Source organism: Centroberyx affinis, unplaced genomic scaffold, assembly GCF_046629955.1.
Source record: "Centroberyx affinis isolate AG114_WGS23_722 - 3 ecotype Tasmania unplaced genomic scaffold, CSIRO-AGI_Caff_v1 ptg005458l_1, whole genome shotgun sequence".
NCBI lineage: Eukaryota > Metazoa > Chordata > Actinopteri > Beryciformes > Berycidae > Centroberyx > Centroberyx affinis.
This window is the reverse complement of record NW_027282731.1, coordinates 809-20,258: the sequence shown is the minus strand read 5'-3', so window position 1 is coordinate 20,258 and position 19,450 is coordinate 809. Positions and strand designations below refer to the sequence as shown.

General features: G+C 43.3%; 1 protein-coding gene across 1 annotated transcript; it reads right to left on the bottom strand.

Annotated features, from left to right (window-relative positions):
* Positions 1-10,740: 10,740 nt before the first annotated feature.
* fgf8a (fibroblast growth factor 8a) lies at positions 10,741-18,141 on the bottom strand. The gene is given in 6 exon segments (XM_071546803.1): positions 10,741-10,925; positions 10,928-11,021; positions 14,066-14,172; positions 16,707-16,887; positions 17,956-17,992; positions 18,110-18,141. Coding segments are annotated over 6 exon segments (636 nt in total).
* Between the last annotated feature and the right edge of the window lie 1,309 nt (positions 18,142-19,450).

The window sequence follows — 19,450 nt, the reverse complement described above, 5'->3', positions numbered from 1 at the left end:
GTCAATTGACAGCCGATGATGACGACACGACGTGGCAGGACGTAGTGACGTGGCCGGGTGCGTTCCCTACGCTATAGAAAAGGCGTCATGTTCCTCAAAATAAAATAAAATAAAAATAAAATAAAATAAAATAAAATAAAATAAAATAAATAATCTTAAACTAGATTCAATTTAATAAAAAAATTGAAACTTACTGAAATTGAAACTGAAACAGTTACTTCTGGGACTCCTTAATATTGGGACTCCTTAAGTGGTTAATGCCCTAGATATATTGTTACAAATAAATTAACAATAAATAAATAAATTACAAATAAATACAAACATCCATTTTAAAATTCATTTTAAAATATTACAATATTGATACTTACGTTTTTAATAAAAAAAAACAGATATAATTTGCAATGCAAATAGGTCCACTGAAACATATTAATGTTGTTATCCGTGCATTTTTTTATGCACAAACAAAAAAAAATGGAAGAAAATAGGTTTTGTTTGTTTTTCTGGGAGCATTTGGCTATAAAATCACTATTGCTGCAGTTTTCCTTTTCTTTTTTCCATATTATTGTGGTGAACTTTTTCACAATAAAAAAACAAGTAACATCACCATTTAAATCAGGCATGCATATTGTTTCTCGCTCAAGTAGAAATCTCCTCACTTAATTCCTGATCAATCTGAAATGACAGTGGTACTATTTATTTTGAAATGGAAAAAATACTGCAATGGAAAACTACAACCTGCTCTTTTATTGTAGATGTGACCGCTTACCAGATGGTAACTTTACAGAACTGCCACTGTGTTTACAACCATGAAGAACAGGGAAGAATACGGACTTTCATTTGATTTCTACTGTGGATCCATGATGGTAAGGCAAGTCTGAGGGTATTTTGTTTTAAATTCTGTTTCACATTTAAACTTAGACTCAGTAGTGTGACATCACATTCCAAAATTTGACTGAGTTGGTTTATTTTGGTATCTTAAATGTTCTCAAGTGTTGTTAAACTCCATGCTAACTGGATTTGCGCATCTTAAGGCTTTGCATGATTCATTGAAATCATTTTTTTGGCATTTCAAAGCAGTCTCACTTCCGTAATTTGACGTATTTCCTGTTGAAACAGGATGTTGGCGCTGTTCAAAAGTGTGTGTGGGGGTGAGATTGGGGTTGGAGGGGATGGGATTGGACCTGAACAAACATGGAAAGTGACTCAGAAGAACTGTGAAATGCTTTGTTTCCAAATCTGGAGCTTCACAAATCCAGAATTCTTCAAAATGAATAAGGTCCAGCCACCAGGACACAACCATGGTTTCTTGAGAGTTTGTTAAGTTGCAAGTTTTATATGATAGGAGGGGTGTGGATGGGATTGTTCAAACATCTGTAATACTATTATTGGTTGGAATTTTTATGTACACCTATTGGTACGCATGGAATTAAAAGTTATGGGATTTTGACATAAACATACAAGTAAAAAGGTTTGGTGGAGGTTTTCACTGAGCCTGGCATCTCAGATGTTTCCCTGCAACACTATAGGCCTCTAGCAGATATTCTCAATGAGTGTCAACGCCCCCCTCGACCCCCCATAGTTACACACCGACTGACCCGAACCCTCTGCTGTTTTTGTTGTTGTGTGTGTTTTTCATGTACGGTGAACCCCGTCCCACGTCAACATTCAAAGCCGTCATTGTCCGACATGTTTTTCCATTAAGGCCACAATGGGCCCCCGTTTGATCAGGGGTTATGGCATGTGATAGGTCGTTTGATCAAGGGTCACGGTGTGTGATTGGCAGATATGCAGCTCCTAGGTGGCACTTTTTGTTCGGGCCAAAAGTAGCCGCGTGACCCCGTCCCATTCAGCCCGGCGACCGCGACGCCACTAGAAAAGAGAGCCGAGGGCGAGGGCAGAACGGCCCAGGGACCGGGTTCCCTGCACCGGCCCAAGACACAAGAGCCACCGCATTCCTGTTTGCAGCTATGGGGGCAACAGATCATAAGCAGGGTTCCACCAATATGGGGTTTTGAAAGCCGATTGACGATAGATGACATTTTGTGGTAATATTCAATAGCTACAGAACACTGTACGCCAAAACAACCAGACGCAAGAACAGTACCTTTCCACAGGCCATCACTCTAATGAACACTTAAACCAGTTATACAGTGACAGAAACTATCCCTGTGCAATAAACCTGTAACACCTACCTCATGTATATAATTACCCCCCCCCCAAATAAAAAAAAAAAAAGCAGGAGTGAAAGGCCCAGACCAGGGATTCCCTCCTGCTCCTCCTCCCCCATCATCATCATCTGTACAATATCTGATTTAAAGATGATTCTTGATTCTAATGTGTATATAATGTATGTATAATGTATGTAATGTGTAATAACTCATGTATATAATGTAACTTGTTACACCAACAACTCCATATTTATTCCAGCATCTTTGCACTCTGCACCATTGCACTATTGTCCTAGTGTTGTTTACGTATGTATATATATATATACATACTTTTTTATATATATGCATATTTGTACATAGTAGTTAAATGTTTAGGTTTACCTCTGTTCATCTTGTTGTCCTTGTTTTTAGCTGTATATTTATTCTGTGTAAGTACATTGAGAGCAACGAGTCAAATTCCTTGTATGTGTACATACTTGGCCAATAATTGATTCTGATTCTGATTCATTAAATTTGACCTATTTTGTACCAAAAAATAAATAAATAAATTACAAGGTTTTAGTGTTTCCCCAGAGCTTTACTCTTGTCAGGGTGGAAAAGCCTCTGAAACAGCATTTAGACCACCATGGGACACTAAAACTCTCCATTGAAACCCAGGATAATAAAAAAACAACAATAACAACAATATATATCAACAGCATCATACTCATCCTATCAGAGGTAGACGACACTGACCGACTTTTAATTAAAAAAAAATGAACATTGAACTCTAAGTGCTGTGAATATGTTTAATATGACTGAGGGTAAAACATGCTGGCCTGTGATTTTATCGCATCCCAAATGAGGCAAAAAAATATAGTATTCAAATGCTACCAGACCAGCAAACATGATATCCTATGGACAAATCCACAGGAAATTCCGCAATTAAAATCTCTTTCATTGGCCCACATATACATCTTTTTTTTTTTTACAGGTATTCTCAAGTCGAACCAAAGTGAAACTCAACCCCAGCCTTGCCCGAGGGCCTATTTAGCCACTAAAACTGCCAAAGTTGTGTCACGGTCAAATGACTACCAAAAGTTGATTGACCTTATGACATTTTGTGAGGCGCTTAACCGTTTAGCATCAGTAGCATCAATTTGCGCTCATTCACATCATGAGGGTCCTCAAGCCTTCAGTTACGACTGGCATCCCCACAGCTCTTTGATCAGCTGAGCACAACGGCACATAATTGAAATATGCAGATCGTTTTTTTTTTTTTTTTTGTCGAGACGTTGTCCCCCTCCCCTTGTTGAAAGCGGTGCGCTCTGAAAGGCCATGTCCCAAACACTGGGACGTCGAGAAAAATCATTTATGGTTGGCTTTCCAGCTGAACTGTCATGGCTAAAAGGAAATGAAGAGGTTGGGGAGGAGGGAGATGGGGAGCGGAGGGGTGCGTTTGGGATTGGGGAGGTGGAAGAGGGGGGTGGTGGGGGAGCTTCAAGGGGGTTGGGGGGTGGTGTGTGTGTGTGTGTGTGTGGGGGGGGTCTTCCCTTTTGATCTTTTTAGGGCAGCAGAAGAAGGGGGGACTCTCCCTGAGCTGGCAAACACATTTAGCTGGTAATTGTTCAGATCAGACTGACAATCAGTCTTGGAGATGCATGGACAAACAAAAGTTTACAGCTCCAATTGGAAAAGTCAACAGGTCTCCCATAAGGCCCGTACATAAACAATGAAACTGTCGAGTTGGAGCTCGGCTTTGATCAGTTGTTTGCGTTTCAATTATCCAGCCTAGTTCGGCTGGTGGCTTTTTGTTAGCACTGCTGAATGGGGGCTTGGATTTAACGGGGTGGCTGTCATTTTTGATAGAAAACCTATCCACCTAGCTGATTCTGTCCTGAATACATTGTTAAGAATAACCACATCAGCTGGTTAACCACATCAGAGCAACAGCAAAATGAAATCACAGATGATATTCGGAGTCGTCCACCTCTCTGACCACAGCTACAGAAAAAGTGTCTGGAAAACCTGACATGAAATTAGATTTTCTTTGCACATTATATTCATTGACAATTGTTCATTGTTCTATACGTTTTTGCAAATTAATTCTTGATTTAAATGTAGTAGGTGAGTTTCACCTACCAGTGAAAGCAGTGGGTCACCCTGCCTTAAAGAGCTGCTAACTCTTAAACTGTCTCATCAGTCTGGGTTTCAGTGGAGAGTTTTAGTGTCCCATGATGGTCTAAATGCTGTTTCAGAGGCTTTTCCACCCTGACAAGAATACGATTCTTGAGGAAACAATGAATACTTGTCATTTTTTGGGCATAAAACTGGCTATCTGCAGCTTCTGAACAACAATATGGGTGTTGGTATATTATTATATATTGGTCGAACCCTATGGTATTCACCTCTTAATTCATATCCCATGAATGATAAAGATGAGAACTTAGGCCACAAAGCTGTATCTCTGCTCCCTAAACATGCCATTTTGGAACGCTGGACCAAGTTGTGGTCTAACACCTGCTGATGAGAAGGCTCCAGGATTGACCTCTGCGATGCACGAGTAAACCTCTGAACGCACCTGAGATTACCTGCAGATTTTCCTACGGACGCCTCAGTGTCTTTCTGCGAGGCTAAAACTCCTAATTTGGAGCGCGTATTGACGGATAGACAGATAGTGCCCGGGCGATCTGAGACCCAGAAGGTCAACAAGGGACGTTTTGTCCTTGGCGGGGGGGGGGAATCCTCGACTTGAGAAGTGGTCGGAGGTTGTAAGCGGCGGCTTCTGTGTCGGCTTGTGGCACCGGAGGCCGCTTAGGGAGGCAGGGTCGCGTTCCCCCGGTCACCCCTGCTATTCTACGGCCTCCGCAGGGGAGGGGTGGGGGGGTGAGGCGGGGGGGGCTAAATTGCTCCCTAAGCAAATGAAGAAGGTAGCTCTGTTTGTTTATCCGGGGTTTAGGACGATGGCGCGGGGCTCCATAAAAACGGATGAAAGCGATTTTACCCCCTTCCCTCGGCGGCCGAATTGCTCCGCATTTGCATGGCATCACAGGGCGACACAGAAGGTGTGATTTTTCCCACAACCCAGCTCTTCCCCAGGGTCTGCTCCGGCTTTACAGTCATATAGGAGGCAGTCGCGGGGGTCGTAATGGAGAGCGCAGACTAGGGCCCTAATTCAATCAATATGCACAGAGGAAGGTTCTTCCAGAGTTTCTAGAACTCCTGGACTTCAGCATCATCATCACGAACGTATGGATTTACCAGCAAAACCAGAATCCCAATGACACAACTAGGGTTATATCATTGAGTTTTCACCAAACACTGGTTGTAATTGATTGATTTGATGTCTAGGAGCTACTATGGGAAGCCCTGAGGGACAAATCCCTCTGTTAATCCAATGTGGAAGGACTTAATCAGATTAATGTCAAGTATTGTCAAGAGCATTTAATTCGGTGCTCAGGGCTGGAGGGGCTTTCCTACGTCAGGATTAACAAGTGAAGGAACTAATCCATGTTTTCAGATGTAAAAAAAAGTACAAATTCGCAAATGTTTTCATCACGTTAAAGGTCGTGTGTGCTGTTATCTATACATAATCAGAACACGTTGACTGCTTTGGCTGTTGTGGAGATACGGGATGGTGGCGGACCAAAGACGTTTGTTCTTTTCATTTTACTTCTTCGTTAATTAAGTGATCAAGACAAGCGTGCAGAATCAAAGTGTCAGATGGAGGACAATTTCAGTCAAATGTCCAAGGACGTTATCAGGACAACAATGAGAGAATAACAGGAAATATCCAGTATTAATAAATGGGAATGTTTGATTGCCGATTGTATGTGAAGTCTGGGTAGCCAATCCTTAGAATATTATCTTCCATCTTCCAGCAAGGATGAGACCATTTGCTCTGCCATACGATCCAATGGAAATATAAAAAGTTCCATTCCAAAAAGTTATATGTATTTTGGAAAAGTTTTGCTATCAATATTAATCAATATTACAAACGCATAGATGATTCTAACCACGCAAAGGTGTTCAGAAGACCCATAATGTGCTTTACTTTCACATTACACATACTTTTGCCAGCCATGAATTTTGAAAGAGCAGGTGTAATTTTTTTCCCAAATGGTGAATATCAGATTTTTTTGGAATGAAGCTCTTTTAAATATTTTCTGTTATCCCAGTCCAGTTGATGGTGTAGACAAAGGGTTAGGTTTAGGGTTAGGGTTAGGGTTACGGTTCTGAAGCCACATGATTGGACTGTGTGTGACTAGGGTTAGGGTTAGGGTTATTTAGTCCAATATTTACTTCATTATCTCCTAGATTTTCCACGCTGGTTCGGCACCTCACCAACCATCACAACAGTAACAAGCAGATGCTGCCAAATGCTGTCGGAAATATTGTAATTATGGCGCACTTGAAAGACCCAATAAAGTGGTGAATACAAATGGGAAAGTCGAATTTTACATGATACCCAAGATGCCATTCTCACTCTGTTTACCTTTTAGGTGTCATGCATATAATGGCCGATAAACATATTAAAATATCAATTACAAAATTGATATATACTGTATCTCCTCTTCATTCTGCCGTTGCAGCACAAAGTAGCTCTGTACCACTTGGGTTCTAAAATAGTCACCAAAAAAGATACTTTTGTTTCAGGGTCCATTTTGTTCTTTATGACTAAAAAGTACTTGAATACACAACGAGTTGTATTTATGACTATAAAACTCGAGCTGTACGAGCTGACAAGGAGCACATGAAGGCAGCAAGACTCTTCCATCAGATCGCTGTAGGGCGACCAGAGCTAGAAATCTAGGAAATAATGAGGTCAATTTTGGACTTTTGGACCCACAGTGCAATCATTTTGCTTCAGAACACTTGGAATGTGCTGCACAAGCTGCTTGGAGTATTTTCTGGTCATTTTTTGCCCTTTCTGGAACTCTAAAGAAAGGACCAGTTTAGTTGTTTTGGAGAAGGCTGATACAGTGCAGCACTAGCAAACTTGCAGTGTGTTATGTGGACATACAAACTCCGACATCACCGACATGACATGAGGATAATGACCAAATTTTCATTTTTGGTTGAACTCTTCCCAAAGGCTTCCCAAGGGCTTTCCATGGACAACCAGTGTAGTATTGATCAATTCTACAATACATATATGTAATCAATCAAACAACATCATATCCATCATACCAGAGGTGGACGACACTGACTAGACCAGATCTGATTTTTAATACAAGGCCAATATCAGCCTGATATATTGGCAAATCGATATATCCATCTAACCCTCACACACACACAATCACACACAGACACACACACACACGCAAGTGCATGCTGGGTTTGTCCAATCAGATTAAGCCCTGGGGTGTTAAAAGGTGGGAGATGAAAGAATAACAGTGGAGATACTGAGAGAGACAGTTACAGAACCTGGAGGAAGCTAAAGCCTAAAAACAAACACCACGCTATCATCCCCACCACAGCAAACCGCCCTGACACTGACACACTGCTATCTGCTAAAGAGGAGAGAGGGCTGTGTGTGTGTGTGATCTTCATGACTTCAAATGACCTTGTTATCCCTGATGGGATCTGACTAAGAATACCCTCCCTGTTAGCTTTCCCTGGTCAGGTTTCATGTGGGAAGAAACTCCTACAGGCCACAGCATTTCCACTCCATTCATTTTAGAAGTGACAGCAAGGAAACTGCCGTCAATGGTAGAGACAATGAAAAATGGAAATAAAAACATGATTTGGAACAATTTCTATGGCACATGTGTTCATAGGACATTATAGTGACGCATGTTTATAATGTCTTAACACGCTGTAGAGGCTTTGCTGTGTCCAGCAGCCAGTGCCATCATGGAGGTCCATCGGAGAACTGGCTATGTGCAAATAATGGCTAAATAGGCCTATAACAACCAGACTAGAAGAAGAGATACCTGAAAAAGATTGTTGTGGTCTGGCTATAGATCCATTCCCTAGCTAAAACTGAATAGTGTGATGAGGCCTATATTTGTTTCCAAATTTAGGCTACTGTTACACAGTAAACTGTCTTGTCTTTAGCCCTAGTCTCTACTCCAAAACACTCTGAGTTGTAGCTTGAGAAGAGTCAGCTCAGTTAGCCTGAACAAACTGTTTCTGCTAGCTAGCAGGCTAATTTAGCAAAACAATTAATGTTAATGTTAACATGCGACTACTAGCCAGTTGCCGCCACTAACGCTAGCGTCTACTAGGTATGTTAGCTTGCGTGTAAATCAGATAACAACAAGACAGTGACGGTTAGCTGACCAGGTACTATGGTTAGCTAGCTGACAACAGTGGTGTGTCCAGGCCATTTTGACTGGGGTGGCCGAGGTGGGGCACAGGTGGCACTGAGCGCAGCATTTAGGAAGGACGTAGGCAGGTCCCAGGTCAGAATTCTGAATTCCGAGTCAGAATTCCGACTTTAAACTCAGAATTCTGACTTTATTCTCATAAAAACATCACAGAAATTAACCATTGAAGGTCTATTTAAAGTTGTACGTATAGAAACGTAACCAGTTGTTATCAGTCAAGAGCTGAGGACCTCCAATATGGCCACCAGAGTCAGTTATGTCACCTGAAAGCTCTCTAGAAGAGCCTATAATCATCCATAAGTTATTATAAAGCTCATTTATAATGTTTTATGCATATTTTCATATATTGGCTTATAGAATATGTTTAGAATGTATTACAACACCTCCTGTTAGAAAACTTGTAACACACTTATAACACCTCTAGATCTTATATGACTCCATATTTGTGGTGTATTGTACTTTATGACTGACTATTCATGTCTTTTTATTTGCTTTAAGTAAAGTGAGATGGTTGCTCTTAGTCTATTATAAAGCTTTATCAACCACTTTTTGTCTGCTTTAAGTAAAGTGATCCAATCAAAGCTTTTCCCAACCTACATCAGGGTGTTGTAAATATATAATTCTATAAGCCATTATCTGTGAATATTCATAAAACATTATTATATCACAGTTGGTGCTTACCAATAGCATCATAAGACATTATAAACATGTTTATAGCTTGTTCTAGCCACACTTATAATGTCAATATGTCAATATATGTTACCATATTATTATTTAGTCAGATTTTGCCCCAAAATACAACTGAGTAATCCCATTCTTGATAAATGTTGCTTGTATCATACTAAAGTTTCCATATAAGAAGACTTTTAGTGGTGTAGCATGCACTAGAGCACAAACTGGGGTCAAAGCAGCATGGAATTAAAAAATATATGGGAGACTATACCAACACTATACAGAGTACACTATAGACTATACTACACAGTCTAAACCCATACATCAGGTGTCACCAGGAAAACACAAAATAGCTTAAAATAATCAAGGAATAGCAGGGAAAAAGAGGATTCTCTGTTAGATTTGCAAAAATCGAATCACCGCTAAATTGTGTTGGTGTTTGATTGCATATTTTGTGTTATAAACAAAGAGTAGTAGGCATACAAGTGGCATTGGAAGTATATACTCATACAGTATATGTAAGTATAGGTGACTTAAGCGTGTGTGTGTGTGTGTGTACGTGTGTCTTTTCAGGGTTTTTACAAACGGGTACAAAGCAAGCACTTAACAAACAAGAGTTTAATATCAGTATTCTAATGTACATTTATTACACATTTTAAATAAATATTCCATCCTTAAAATTATTTTACACATCCTCAAATAAAAATATATTTATATATGTATAAAAAACAGACATACAAGGGCGACAAAAAACAAAAGGGTGAGTGGGAAGGGCGGGATAGAGGGAGGGGGGGCGGGGGTTCCTTACACTTCAATGCATTTTGTACACATCAAATTTACAGTCAGAACAGGAAACCTGTGATGAGTCAACGTAGCTGCCATAGTGTTTTTTTTTTCTTTTTCTCCCCATTAGACATACTTAAAGCTCGGTTGCTTTAACCGTGTTGGAGAGAGAGCGGGAAGGATCGAACCCCCCCCCCGGCTCTCTCGAAAAACGCAGTGTGTAACGGTTTAGTGTCTCTGAACGCAGCGTTCCCTGGCAGTGCGGTCAATCAGGCCCTTCAAGTCTCCTTGAGCAGCAGGCGCGAGCCAAAAAAACGACTCCACTGGTCAAAATAAGATAACAAAAAAAAAAAAAAAAAAAAAAAAAAAAAAACCAACACGACGCACTCTACAAAGGCATCAGCATCCCCGATAAGTCATGTGCATCTACAAACTTTTCATTATCTTCTTTATTTTTTTTTTTTTTTTTTTTTTCTTTTTGTTACACAGGTCAGTACTAAAAGTCTGGAGTACAAAAATAGATTTCTCATGTCTTTCTTTACAGCGTTTTTTTTTTTTTTTTTTTTTTACGTTGAGAAAAATAGAAACAAACACATATTAAGATATAGTAATGCTCAGTATAAAAAAAAAAAAATGTCTCTAAAGGTTTTTTTTTTTTTTTTTTTGGAGGGGGAGCGGGGGAGGGAGAGGAGGCCCGAGGAGTTTCCGTCAGTCAATCAGTCCGTTTCTCTCTTTCTCTCCTCCTCTCTGTCTTTTCTACCCCCCCACCCCCCCCCTTTTTCATCCCCCCCCCCCCCCCAGGCCCCTCAGCTACTCCGACGAGTAGCGCGTGCGCTAGTCCTCCGGCTGAACGGGTAGTGGATGAAGTCGAAGGGCCGGTGGTGGGCCGGGTGGGCGGGCTGCTGGCCCTTGGGCAGCGCTCATGAGTGGACCTCGCGCTGGTGCTGCCGCGTCCGCGAGCCCTTCCGCGGCCGGCCGCGCCGCGTGAACGCATGTACCAGCCCTCGTAGCGGGCGTTCCTCAGCGCCGTGTAGTTGTTCTCCAGCACGATCTCGGTGAAGATGCAGTCGCGGCCCTGTCCGTTTTTCTGTGGAAACACACACACACACACACACACGAGTCAGAAAGGCCCACTCGATGAAGATTTACAGATGGGAAATATCAGATGTAAGGAAGGCTTTCCTGTGCAGCCTGTCCCCCCCCCTGCATCCACACACACACACACACACACCACACACACACATACACACAGCCCTCCCCACACACACGCAGCATATGCTACAGTCATTACACTCCCAGATCAGAGAGAGGGGGATGACAGTAAGCGATGACTCTTCTCTCCCTTTAGCAAACATCCAGGAGCGCCTCGTGGGTCAGTCGCCCCTCCAGGCACGCATCGCAGGACGGATACCTCCAGTCCAGAAAGGCCTTAATCAGCCCCCCCCCCCCCCCCCCCCCCCCCCCCGAGTGTCAATTTCACCCCCGTTCCGTCTCCTGTTGCATTGTCTTTAGCCCCGCAGGTTAAATTTAACCGGCCAGCGCTCCTCGACTTGAATATCAATCGATAGGACCTTAAATACACCTCACCAGCCGTCTGCTGTGTTCAATTAAGGCGCCACTGGATCGGAGTGTGGACTTGAAATAACGCTGCGGTGCAGTGATGTACTGGCAAATAAAAAGGAGGGTAAACTATGACCTCCAGTTGGTGGTGTCATCAGCCAAACAGCCACCAATACGGACAAAAGTCATTATATTTTCAGAAAAGCACTGATTCATGCTTTATGATTTTTGGGACTATTTCCCCTTTAAAAAGCCCCCTTTCATTAGCTGATACCCAGCTAACACATAACGTTCCAATAACATTCCCGGAATGTTCCTTCTGGGTTTCTATTTGGTAACTCTATTTGGTAACCCTCCCGCAACGTTCTAAGAATGTTGTGCAAATGTGTTTTGTTCAGTGTAACATTCCCAAAACGTTCTAATAACCACATGAAGTAATGTTTTTTTGGGGGTCATTTTAATAACGTTCCCCTGAGGTTCCCTACTGGTAGCCTTTTAGGTAACCCTCCCACAACAGTCTAAACGTTGAGGGGGAACATTCAAGTAACCTTCCTGGAACACTGAACTAACATCTAGGGAACATTATGCAGGAACGTTCAATAAACGCTCCCAGAACCAAAAACAAATGTTCCCAGAACGTTTTGGGAACCAAATCTTGCTAGCTGGGTACAACTTCTTAAGATGCATATGAGTAATTTAGGCCGTGTTCGCCCCATAAAGCTGGGTACACTTAAATGGAAGGATGGTGTAAAGACAATATGGGGTTCTGCTGTGATCAAAGTGAAGGCGAATGGGGGATTTGTGGTGATGAAATGTACAGTAAGGCCAATAGAAAACAGCCTCTACTGGACTTGGACCCAGTGACAGAACGCAGCGCTAACCTACTGTAGCAAGCTCCCACCTTTTGGACAAAATAGTCCCGTGTTAAAAATAGTCCAGATACACACAAGCACACACACACACACACACACACACACGTATGCATCCAAAGACACACAAACACGCGCTCTCGTTCTCTTCGTTCGTCCTCTCTCTCTCTCGCTCTCTCTCCTACACACACACACACACACACTGAGGCCGGGCAGGCTGTGACTGGGCCGGTAGCTCAGGGCAGATGGTGTACGAGGCAGGGTGCTGGGTGGGGGGGGGGGGGGTGCGGGGGGTGTAGGGAGGCTGGCAGCCCTGTTTATTAGCCAGCACAGTGAGAGAGAGGAGAGCTAACATAGCCTCGGACACACTCGCAGCCTAGAAAACACACTCTCACACACGTACAGACTCAGCAATGGCTACCCATACACACATAAAAGTCACACATACAACCAAAGCCTAACTCTGGAGCCTTTCAGAGCTTGGAGTTACAGTATAACTCCAGCGTAAAGCCTTCTATATCAATCATGCACATTTATAAAGCATCTTCTCCACTTTGGACAGTTTGGAAATAGCATTAGCCTCCATTAGCTTCCAACCACCTTGATCAAAAGTCTCAACTTAAAGGAATACATCAAGTTTTTGGTAGATTCTCCGTTGGTCAACTTAGCTAGTAAGTGATGAGAACATAGACACCAAAATCATCCATGTGTCACCAGTAGATCATTGGCTCCAGTGTTCCATGCTAACACTTTATCATACACTATGTCGAGTGACAGTAGGCTCCATGCTAACACTTTAGCGTACACTATGTTGAGTGACAGTAGGCTCCATGCTAACACTTTAGCATAGACTATGTCGAGTGACAGTAGGCTCCATGCTAACACTTTAGCATACACTATGTTGAGTGATAGTAGGCGACTAGCATTATCCAAAGTAAGATGACTGACCATTTCAGGTGTATTTATCCACTGCACAGTGATGTTTAGCTGTATACAGTCTACCATCACCCAACACATTCACTTCCTATGGAAACAAGTAGTCCCTGCTGTTCACAACAGTTTGTAAATTTTTTATATCATATTTACTATCAATTTTAACAATCCTCTACACAATCCTTGCCACGTACCTCCATATAATTTAAGCTTTCTTACCATTTAGCATTAGAGCTAAACAGTAAGTTTTCACTCTTGAGATAATGCTAGTTACCTCTATCCCTCAACATAGTGTATGCTAAAGTGTTAGCATGGAGCCTACTGTCACTCGACATAGTGTATGCTAAAGTGTTAACATGGAGCCTACTGTCACTCCACATAGTGTATGCTAAAGTGTTAGCATGGAGCCTACTGTCACTCCACATAGTGTATGCTAAGGTGTTAGCATGGAGCCTACTGTCACTCAACATAGTGTATGCTAAGGTGTTAGCATGGAGCCTACTGTCATTCAACATAGTATATGCTAAGGTGTTAGCATGTCGCACTGGAGCCAATGATCTACCGGGGACACATGGATGAGTTTGGTGTTCCATCACTTAACAGTTAAATTGCCCAAGAGGACAAATCCCTTCAAATCTTCATGTGTTCCTTTAAGCCAAATCAATTCATCAGACAAACACCAAGTCCTGCTGTAGCTGGGCTGCTGTAAGCGTTGACATTTTGACCTCGGGCCTTTTGTTCCAACCCAGTGATGAACTTTTCTCCTCACCTTGCCAATGAGCTTTCCCCTTTTGTTCATGCAGATATAGAAGCCGGTCTCAGCTCCCTTGATCCGCACGCGGCTCCCGAAAGTGTCGGTTTCCACAATGAGTTTGGCTGAGGACATAAAGCAAGAAGAAAGTCTTATTAGCGACTGAAGCCTGAATGAAGTATTTAGGAGTGTGTGTGTGTGTGTGTGTGTGTGTGTGTGCGCATGCATGCATGTGCACACACACATAAAAGCATCAGCAACTCGCAAAAATACTTGAGTGCATGAATGCATACACCCTTGCTCTCTCTCTCTCTCTCTCTCACACACACACACACACACACACGCACACCAAAACCTGTGGGACCATTCCTGGGGATTTATGCAAGCAGAAATTCTTGCAAAATGATAAAACCACGTGTCTCTCAATTCTTTGAAAGCTAAAGAGGCAATCCTGGCAGGCCCATCAAGAATTCCTTTTCAAATAAATCTGCGTTGACCTCACACATAAAGCTCCACATTTATCTCTATATCCTAAGAAGGTACTGAAAGACAGGAAATACGGACGTTTCTCAGTGTCGGGAGTCTATTGAGTTTGCTTTGTTGTTGTTTTTTTTTTTTTTTTTCTTTCCGACAGTGAAAAAAACCCACGTCAGGATGTATAAAAAGACAAACGCATTCCTTTATCGTTTCGTTTCTGCAGAACGGCCCGAAAAAAATGCATATGTGCAGCGCGTGCTCATTTGATACGTTTTGACGTTTCCGAGCAATAATTCCACTCATAGATCTGGATCTTGGATGTTTAAATCCACGCCAGAGAGTAGATGAACATACAGAAGAGACCCTTTCGTTTCAAATTGGCTTTCCATGCCTTTTGCCACAAGGTCACCGGGGTCACTGGGAACGGCCGTGGCCCTTTCCACCCACCCACTGACTAACCACTACAAGTCTTGAGAGTTATGGCTGCGGTTACAACCAACAGTTAAGGCTGAGCTGAATAGCGGGCAGCGTCTATGAGAGGCTCTCTCTCACACACACACACACACACACACACACACACACACACAGACAAAACGACGTCAGCAGTCCACACAGGTGACCTGAATAGCTTTCTGCGGCCACACACACACACACACACCCACACATCCCATAAAAAAAAAAGTGCATGTGACCTGCAGCAGCGTACCAAATATCAATTATCAATAAAAAAAAAGGAGCCCGAAAAGGTGCAGTTTCTTCTGGGAACTGAATAGAAATACGGCGGAAAAGTGAGTTCGGCGAGGCCTGTTTTCGGGTTTCCGAAGCCCGGACGGAGAAGAAAGGGGGAGTGGAGGGTGGGGAGGTGGGGTAGGGGTAGGGGTAGGGGTAAGGGGGTGGAAGAAGGAGCTATGCAGGAAATGTTCGGGAGGTAGAAGTAAGATGACTTCTAATGGCTCTTCCAGACCCGGCGGGATCTCCAGAGGATCAACCTACAGCACCATCTACAATCCACTGGACTACTTTTTTTTTTTTTTTTTTTTCTGCCTCTTCCCTTCTCTCCACAATACAGACCGGTGTCACATGAACAAAAAAAAACAAAAAAAAACACGTCCATCTCCGCAAGTCATTTTAGTGTCAAATTCAAGCCTAAAGTCCCCCTTCTTTTTTTTTTTTTTTTGGAGTGAAAAATGCAGCCGACGGGGAGAGGGGAGTGAAGGGAATTCCTCCGTGTGCCCCTGATGCAGTTTCACTTGTTTCTTGGAATTTTCTAGAAACAAGTGTCAGTGTCTTTGGAAAGGAAAAAAAAAAAAAAAAAGGAAAGAGCAAAGGCGGATCACTGCACTATTAGGAGCGAGAGCCTGAGACTTGACTTGAAATTCTGGAGGCGAGTTGGTTTGCGTTGGAAACGAGGGAAATTATCTCACTCCATTTGCAGATTTGCACTTGTTTAAAAGGAAAACAAGGGAAAAATAAGACACAATGCTAAATGGCTTTTTAAGATGGGTGGGTGTTTTTTTTTTTTTTCGCAGTGCAGCTGAAACTGTACTCCACTAATCTCTGATGTTTCTGCTCTTTAAGAGAGAAGTTCTCCAGGCCCAAGATCCCTTATTTCACAGTTGACAAAATGAATGCCACAGTCAGGTTGTAGTCTAAAATCCAGCAAAACCATGAGAAGAACAGGCCTTAGTGTTGGATTTCATCATGGAAACTACAAAATTAAAAAAATAACATATAAGCCTAGCAGGGAATTGGGTATGATAAGGACAGTTTTTAAAAAAAGCATGATAAAATAAAAATAAAAAAACCCTGTAAAATCACATGATCTGCCCAGAGACACTAAAGTGAAATGAAGGGTTTCTTAGCATGTGCATCAATTGGGTTAGATATGGAAAATGATGACACTGGCCATAAGCCTAAGTGAGTCCAAATCTCATCTTGTAGTTATTATTATTAGAATTAGGAGCAAATATCAAGCAAAAACAGAGATTTACTGGAAAGACATACGTAAATTTAAAAAAACACACATATCAGGGAGCATTCAGGACCAATGTTCCCTCTAAGCTGATAAGTTTTAAAGGAAGTTTTTTGCTGTGAAATGACTGAAATGGGGGGGGGGGTTAGGGTTAGGGTGAACCTGCGCTCTCTCTCTCTCTCTCTCTCTCTCTCTCTCTCGCTCTCTTACCGTGCACGTCTCCGTCCTCGGCCATGGCGTTGATCTTCTTGCTGGGCAGAACCTGCACATGCTTGCCGCTGGTCCGGCTGTACAGCTGGTAGGTCCGGATCAACCTGCGGCTGACGCGGTCCGTCACTTTGCTCTGCTCGCTTACATGCTGCGTGAAATTAGGCGGGGACTGATTGGTTACCTGTCAGAAATTAAATGTCATCACAGTAATCAGTATGTGTACATTCCTCCTTATATTCCTTGTACATAAGAATAAAAATAATCAGGACTATAATTAAAGTGTGTGGCCGATTGTTTGTCTCCAGGATATTTGAATATGGTTTTAAACATAGGGGGGGAAAGGCTATTCTAACGCAATGAGAGCTTGTTGTGTTTTTTTTTTGTTTTTTTTTCCCACCGAGTGACAAGTGTAACACGTTCCAGTAGAACCCTGTTGCCAAATCAAATTAACAGCTTCCAAAAAAGACGCGCGGCGTGATTACAGGTTGCGCGTAAAAGGAGAATGCGCCTCTCGGGTGGATGTTGCCAAAAAAAAAAAACGAACTGAACTAAAAAAAAAAAAAAAAAACACGAGTCAACATCGCACAGAAAACACCGAGAACACCCACTTTCAGCCTTTACGGTCGAGCCGAATATATTGAATATTCTGTTTCTCCACTCGCTCGGGGTCAGACGTCACGCCGCCCGTCCTCTCTCCCCTCGGTGTAGCGGGCGCGGTGTGATGGAATGACTCGGGGTTGGGTTGGGGTGGGGGGGGGCGGAAAACATTGGCCCTCGCTTATTTGGAACCCCACGACATTTTTCACAAGACTCGCAAGCATCCCCCCCCCCCCCCCCCCCCACCCATACACACACACACCATGCCCCGATGCCGCCCGCCCCCCCCCCCCCCCCCGTCTGTGCCCGCGCGTCCCGTGCCAGGGCCGGTATGTTCATCAGGAACCTGCCAGCAGGCCGCGCGCCCCGCTGCCCGCGAGCGCCGCGTGAGAGCCATCCGATATTGTTGTATCACATAATGATATGATGATCTCTCACCTTTCCCCCCCCCCCTCCATCCTCCACCCTCCACCCTCCTGCTCGCTGTTACTGCGCTCTGCATCGGGGGGAAGCTTTCGGGGCTTGCCATATGTTTTAGCGATTCGCATCTTCTGACACTTCCCGATTAAAAAATCCCAACAAATTGACGAGAATAAAGGAATATTCTAACAAAGATCCCATATATAGAAAGGTAAAAAAAGCAGTGACATACCTGAGCGTAGTAGCAAAACGCGAATAAGTGTAGAAACCTGCGAAGAAGAATGATAAAGTCACTTCAGGGTTGCGTAAAGGCGCATAATTCATCTAGACAGTCAATTTGAAAGAGATAAAAAAAAAGAGTGGGAAATGGAAGGAAAGACACTCACAGATAGCTGAGTCGGGATGGGATGGGTCGCATGTTGGATGGAGATGAAATGCTCTTCCAATACGATGAGACAGGACTCCCCCCCACCCCAAAAAACCAAAAAAAAAAAAAAAAAAAGTCTCGCCGAGCTCGTTTAGGATGCGAATATCAGACGATCAAGTCCAAAGATTTCATTGAAATCCCCCACGCCAAAAAAACAACAACAACAATAAACACAATAAACAACAACAGAAAAGGTCAGAGGTGCTGACAGAGACGCTCACGAGCGCAAAGCCGCACACACATTCTGCGCCGAATCACTGTCCATCAGAGGGAAATGCTCCAGGTTCCTGCTCCACTGACAGCCTCCAGAAATATTAGAAGGGATACCAGGAAATTAATAACGATAATAGAACAAAACCCCCCAAAAAAAAAAGTGTCGATCTGTCTTTTGTCAGAAGTCTTAAGTGCACTTGCAAAAACGGAGCGGTGCGTTCAAGTTTTGCGGGGGGAAAAAAGCGCTGCAGGGTTTTAATACCAAAATAAAAAAAATAATAATAATAACAATAATTTAAAACCCTGATGCAAAAAGGAAACCCAGAGGTCAATCCGGTTGGTGGTGTCGGTTTGTAATTCCTATAACGGGTTCCTCCGGCCGCTGCCTTCAGGTGTGTGTGTGTCTCTCTCTTCTCTTCTGCTCTTCTCTCTTCTTTTTTTTTTTTATCCCGTTGGAGAGTGTGTGTGTGTCTGTCTGTGTGTGTGTGTGTGTGTGTGTGTGTGTGTGTCGGTCGGGATCCTGAGCTCCGGGGATCAGAGTGAGAGCTTGATGCTGCTCCTGCTGCTCTGCTCGGCTGCGGCGGGACTGGCAGGACGCTCCTTCTTCTTCTTTCCCCCCCTTCTCTCTCTCTCTCTCTCTCTCTCTCTCTCCCTCTGCTCCCATCCCACAGCTCCGATGTCAGTCCCCCCCCCCCCCTTTTTTTTTTTTTTTGCGCTCGATCGGCAGCTCACACCCACCGCCGCCCCCCCCCCCCCCACGCCCGGGTTAAAATGGCAGGCCGATCTGCTAAGAACAAGCCCCCTTTTTTTTTTGTTTTTTTTTTTGTTTTGTTTTTTTACTGCGGAACAAAAGCCGGGACCCCCCTCCCCCCCCCCCTCCCCCCCGTCCCCTCCCCTCCCCTCTCCCCCCCCCATTTCATTTAAAACATCTCTTCACCTGAGGAATAGTCGGTCCGCACTTTTTTTGGGAAGAAAAAAAAAAACAGCCTTGGACGCCCCCCCCCCCCCTCGTGCGCAATGACGCCCTTTGGAAATAAAAATTAAAAAAAAAAAATGCTTGTTGATGTCATTGATGAAGGATGACACA